This window comes from Colias croceus, chromosome 11, assembly GCF_905220415.1.
Source record: "Colias croceus chromosome 11, ilColCroc2.1".
NCBI classification, from domain to species: Eukaryota; Metazoa; Arthropoda; class Insecta; order Lepidoptera; family Pieridae; genus Colias; species Colias croceus.
This window is the reverse complement of record NC_059547.1, coordinates 4,646,391-4,653,151: the sequence shown is the minus strand read 5'-3', so window position 1 is coordinate 4,653,151 and position 6,761 is coordinate 4,646,391. Positions and strand designations below refer to the sequence as shown.

Here is a 6,761-nt window from a genome sequence, read left to right as displayed (position 1 = left end):
GACGTCATTTCCAAAATCTGCTATGATACAAAGATGTTATGGGAAATCAAATGTATGGGAGCGTTTAATCTAATATTTTTGGATATTTCTCGTTTTATTTTTAAAAAATTATTATGGCCATTTTACTCATTAGGTAAAGTACTTTCGAAAGTTTCGATATCAGTTTAAAGTTTTTTGATATCTGCAATAGTTACGGAATAATCGCTTGTGCACACTTAACGATTACACCCTGTATAATATTAAGTAGGTAGACATTGCATGCCGCGGCCGGCCGCGTCAGAGCGTTTTCACATTGTCCGGTCCGATATCGGATATCGGGCGCCGATAGCCGATATCCGATATCGGAGGCTAAGTAAATTAATGTATGATTTAGGTACCTGTCTTTCACATTGTCCGGTCCGATATCGGATATCGGAGCCAACACCGATATTCCCGTGAACTATCGGACGATAATGTTCAGTGTTACCAACTCAATTTTCGAAAAGGTAGTATACCAACAGCAAAAAAAGCACTAGTTTGTGTATTTTCAGTCATTTCTAGGCGCTAAATGTAAAAAAAAAAATCCTTTCATTTACTTTAAACCTTTTTATTAAGAAAACATTCATTTAAGTATTTAAAGGCATTAAAAATACTATTTATACGGGAGCTATTTTAATACCGTCCTATAATATACGGCAATTGGCTGAACTGAAGTAAACAAAAATATCTATATCTTTTTTTACGTCTCAAATATAATAAATACAACAAATAAAGTTTTTTATTATAGTTTGCCATGATGACCAGTGTTGCTAGACCTTATGATTTTTCGGGTGATCTACTGATTTTTCTAATAGGTACTAGCTTGGAAAGAAAGGGATAGTTATAATATTTGTTAAATACTACCCAGAATATTTAAGAAAGGAAAAGTAAATTTGCATATTATGTTAACGAGGTATCAAAATATACTGCACTTTCCAACATATGTACAATAAATCAACAAAAATTGTATGAAATATTTTAGAAGAAACTGACGAAATAGTTAATGGAGAAACAATTTTATGACATTCAAGAATTTATTACATTGCGGAATCTGTGACAACGAAGAATTAGTTTAGTTTAATTTATTTCGTTTAATATTTGCACACCCAGATAATAGGTAGAATGATGTACATTCTACCTATTATTTATAGGTATAATATATATATTATTATTAGCACTATAAAATTGTAATAACAGCACCTACATTTGTAAATGTAATTTGAATTTATATTTGCCAGTTTCGTCGCTTTAATACTGAGTTGAATTTTATTTTATTTGTTTATGAACATAACAGTCGTACATGATTTAATATAAAAAAGTTCTAAAATTCACTACGACCACACAACATGTTCTATTATTAAAAAAAGAAAAACAGCATATAAAAAAAACAAGCCTCACAATGAAATTGAATATTGAAACTAGATTCTGACTCTGCAGAGGGTACAAATCCAAACTCCGCAGTCAGCAGATTAAACCGGTTTGAAAAACATAGTTTATTTATTCCTATTTATTTTATTTAAAATAAAGTTTATTTTTTGTAACATAAATGCATCCACTGTCTTTTTTTAATTCTCCATATATCTACTTTTCCAGTTTCTGGCAACACTCATGATATCGGGACGATATTATCGGATAATGTGAAAGGGCAAATTGTGTCCGATATCGGATATCGGCTATCGGCTTCCGATATCCGATATCGGACCGGACAATGTGAAAACGCTCTGACGCGTGTCTATTCTGTCCTATTCTGTCCCACAGATCACCACAGATTTGACTGGAGAATGGCGAACCGCGAAATGGCGAATAGACACATCTTCATGCCACGAAATTGGGAAAAAAAAACTAATTTTGGCGCCAAATTTGTAAGTATTATATCAGCGAAAATAAAAATAATTTTACTAAAATATTATTTTGGGCTGTGTCTGGGCTAAACCAGCGAGTTTTTAACAACGTACCTACAAACAATCGAAATTCGAATACAAGCGGTTGCGGTTTTTTCCCGCGACAGTCCGACAGTACATGTTCCTATTCACAGATCTAATTTCTATGACTGTTCCTTTACGGTCCGTGCTATCAGGCTGTGGATCAGTTTGCCCGACAAAATCAGAAGGGCAGGGACATTAAATGAGTTTAAAAAGCAGCTAAATATTTACTATTTATCTTTATAATATCCGTATGTATATTGTATATATATATGTATAATATATGTAGTCTTATACTTATTTATTTCATGATTTTTGTGTTCTGCACCATCAACCTCATCATAAAACGTAATTCTCATGATCCTCGACGAAAGGTTGCCTGGAAGAGATCGCTGCTTTAGCGATAAGGCCGCCTTTTTGTACGTGTTTGTTTGCATGTGTTTTTTTCGTATTGTCTCCTTGTGTTGGTGCAAATAAAGCATTTTCATTCATTCATTCATACATTATTTCGGTATGATACCATTTTTCCTTGTTTTATCGAAGAGGATACATCTAAATAAAACTAAAATGTAATATATTATATCTATTGTTTATTATAATATTATTTTTCATTATTTTAATAAGGTACATCACATCCTAACTAATACTTATCATTGTGCACAAGAGGAAATGCTGTCAGGGACAATTTTGAAAATACGGTAGGAATGTTGTGTCAATGCATGGACCATGGTCAATGCTTTAAGATCAACTAGCTTTCCGCCCGCGGCTTCGCCCGCGTTTTCAAAGAAAACCTCGCATAGTTCCCGTTCCCGTGGTATTTGCGGGATAAAACCTATCCTATGTGTTAATCCAAGTTACCCTCTACATGTTTGTTTAAATTCATTGTGATCGGTTCATTCGGTTCACCGTTCAGTAGTAGGTATTTAAGTGAAAGAGTAACAAACATACCTTCATACACACACATACATCCATCCCTTCAAACTTTCGCATTTATTTAATATTAGTAGGATAAACTTGGAGCAAACAGATTCAGAGTGTTTGTATGGAGAATATAACGACTGCATTTCCTCTTACATTGTAGTCATCATTAAACATATACATAGTAATAAATAGTATATCAATAGTAGACATCAATAGTGAAATTATTATAACATTCTGAGCATTATATATTAAATATAGACATCAAAATATTTTCTTATCCTTTTAGAACATCACAATCTTAATGAATCCCCAAGTTCTCCTTTCTAGCTTTGCATCACTGAATTGAGGGTACTTTTTATTTTTTCCTAGTACTTATAAAGGATTTTTTTTTAAATCTCCGTCTCCCATAAATGGTGTTCTTGGAAGTAAGCACTCCAGGATACCAAAGTGTCATCTTCAATAATCCATCTTGATCCCGGCAAACTTAAGTCAGGTTCAAAGGACTTTGATGATACCAGTGAACATTGAAGAGAGGATCTTAAAGCTAAATCAGGTTTATCTTGAATTTTCTTATCAGGTGCCCGAGGTACTTTCACAGGAGATATTGATGTCGTCTTTGGAATAGGAAATGAAGATACTATTGAAATTGATGACTTTGTACACAAAGCATTTTCATTACTAACTTCAATGTAATTGTTAACTTTTATTTTGTTTCCATTAAATAGACTGTCCAAAGATGTTTTGCTGTCAGAAGATAGATTTTTTGTATCTTCATTATTTAACCGGGATGGTTCCAAAGTGGTATCTGATTCAGAATTTGTTTCTGATATTGAAGCATTTAAATGGTTAGGTAGTTTTGCTGGAGGCTCAGAAAGACAACTTCTGCCTGATTGTAGAAATTTTGTACTTTTGCCATTTCTTTTCCATGGTTGTAACTCCAAGTCAATAGTGCATTCCGATTCTTGGCATTTAAATTTGTGGGGAAGAATACTTTTATTTAATCTTAATGTATTCTTTTTAATATTTAATGGCAAATTGGAAATTTTAGACTGCATGTAATTAAATGTATCTTCTTCTACCTAAAACCGAAACATATTTAAGTAAGTAATTAAAAAAATATGTGGTAAAAAACAGTGTTACACATTTATTAAAAAATATTTTTTTCCCATGTAGGTACTTAATGAAAATGTTCACTGCAGTAAAAAGTAGCCTAGATGACACATTATGACTATCACCAGAAATATATTATATAGAAATAACATCATAAAATATCTCCACTGTGGTCTGTGACTGAAGAAACAAACAATAGAATCTTATTGAGCATTATTAATATTAGAAATTAGGGATACTTAGTGTTTTATTAGAAACATTAGAGTTAGGTACCAGGTAGGATGGTCTACTGTCACCCTAAACAATTTTTAATAGGCAGGTACTCACATCAAAGTGATCTTCACAACAATATAAGCAAGTTGATGGAGACACCATCTCTCTTTTCATAACATTACACCATGCTTGTCTTATTGCTGCACCTCTCGGGACGAGAAAAAACAATTTATCGGGTGTTGATCTTAATGTATTTTTGCACATCGGCACAATGCAATACTTATTATATGGTTTTTTGCGTTTTTTCGATTGTTCTTTGGAAGAGCTAGGTGAATTCATGATTTATATGTAAGTAGGTAAATATTAAATTTTATACTATTCTTCTACCATACGAATACCTACTCATAAATCTATATTCTCCACCTGTCTATTTGAATTTTAATTTCACAGAGCAACCTCTGTGAGAGCAACTAGCAAGTAATAATAATAATATTTGATTTGTATTGTAGACAGCACAGAGCAAGTAATATAGGTAGACAGTAGCAAAGAGTACCTATAGTAACTATACTGTTCCTTTTAAATAAAAGGAACAGTAGACACTAGAGCAAAGAGTCAAAGAGTCACTAGAGTCTAGACTGATATTAAATAGGTACCTAGGTAATTAAATAATTCATAGATGACGTCTACCTACGCCACGTCAAATCAAGCGCGCAAACGTCAGGCGTTTCAAAATCTGATTCAAATTCAAACTTTGATAAAATATGTCAATGTTTGAATTTGAATGTATCTAATATATGAAATGATTCCGTACAGACCACGGGTACTATATTAGGCTAAGCGCGCACCACGATTTTAATTTTTGCGACACGATTTCAAAATCGCGCTGTAGAAAATCGCAGAGAGTACGGTGCGCGCACAGCGATAATTTAATAGTGATCCTTACTCACTTTCATCATGGATTTCGTACAAGTTGCTTGTCTTTATTTACTACTTCGGAGGATAAGAATAAAAAAAAAAAAGAAAATTCGTCTATATTGGACTCATTCTTTTACAGCAGATAGAATTGTCAAAGGTTTCTTTTATCCATACTTATATTATAAATGCGAAAGTAACTCTGTCTGTCTGTAAATTTGGTATAGAGATATTTTGATACCCGAGAAAGGACATAGGATCGGTTTTATCCCGAAAATCCCACGGGAACGGGAACTATGCGGGTTTTTCTTTAACTGCGCGGGCGATGCCGCGGGTGGAAAGCTAGTCAGAAATACAATGAACTTCGGATGTATCCCAAAAAATTCTTTGGCTATTATAGAATGAAAATTCCGCCAAAAGGCCGCCCTTTGTGCTTTTTTATTTTTTTTTTTATTATTGTAACCTTTATGACTGTAAATTTTGTTTCTTGTACAATAAAGTGTTAAATAAATAAATAAATTCAAACCTTTGACAGATTACTGAATTTATGTTTACCAAACAGTACCTACCTATACCACTATCATGTTTACTGTTGGACAGACGAAACACAAGTGAAGTGCCGGTCGGGCCCGAGTGTGCGATTTTATTATCGCAGTGCGCGCGGTACCATACAATTTCATATTCTGCATTTCATTTTCGCGACAATCGCGTCGCGAGCAGTCGCAGCAAGATGTGACAAATCACAATTTTAAAATCGCTGTGATTATTTAATCGCATGTGCGCGCATTGCCATAGTAACTCATACGTTGTATTTCTGCGATAAAATAATCACGCTGCATAAAATCGTGGTGCGCGCTTAGCCTTAAACTTGCTCTGTGACCACGCCCCACGGGTACAGACAGACAGACTCAAGGACAGACTATTAGACAGCGAGTGCTGGCGAGTGCCGTTTTATCCAATTTGTACGGAACCCCTATTGTTGCGAGTCCCGACTCCCACTTTATCGACTCACTTTAAATAATTATCCCAATAAAATGATTATCAACATTCAACATGCAAGTTTTCACACAGGTCGCACCCAGCCGCAATAAAAAGAGGTATTAAAAACCTGAATTAGTACAAGCCACCAGGTTTTACCTTACGTACATTAATATGAATTCTCTTAGCGCGCGCGCGAGTCTGAGTCGCACTATACATAATAATATAACCAATTTTTTTTTCTTAAAATTCTCTTCTGTCGCAACGCCCACGCGACTAAGCCGCCGGTACCAGCGTTCACACCATCGTTTTTCTTTACCCGGCGCGGCCTAAGATGATCCCTATGACAGTTCGTCTTAGTGATTGCTTGTATGATGGATCGTGTCGATACTTTACTATTTTACAGGCAAAGGCGTGGTTTGCATTCAGCCACGTCGGTAAACATGTTTTTACAAATATTATAAAATGAATTTTTAACGTCTATTATGTAAACGAAACGGTACGTAAAACGAAAGTTTTTCAAAACATAAAAATGCACCTTATCATTTTCTCGTAATTTTTAACCCGTTTAACACAGTGTATATTATTTTATCATGAAAATGGAATCCCCCATTTAATTTTTCTAAAAAACTTATATTATCATAGGTAAGTAAATTAAAGCGAACGGTAATTAATTAATTAATTATG

The 6,761-nt window shown here is 34.0% G+C and overlaps 1 protein-coding gene across 1 annotated transcript; it reads right to left on the bottom strand.

The window, feature by feature from the left end:
• Window positions 1–2,510: 2,510 nt before the first annotated feature.
• Window positions 2,511–4,814, bottom strand: LOC123695790. Its single transcript, XM_045641717.1, has 2 exons — window positions 4,299–4,814; window positions 2,511–3,940 (listed from the first exon to the last, which is right to left on the bottom strand). The coding sequence occupies exons 1-2, from the start codon at window positions 4,521–4,523 to the stop codon at window positions 3,251–3,253; spliced, it is 915 nt and encodes a 304-aa protein (XP_045497673.1). The 5' UTR covers window positions 4,524–4,814; the 3' UTR covers window positions 2,511–3,250.
• Window positions 4,815–6,761: the final 1,947 nt, after the last annotated feature.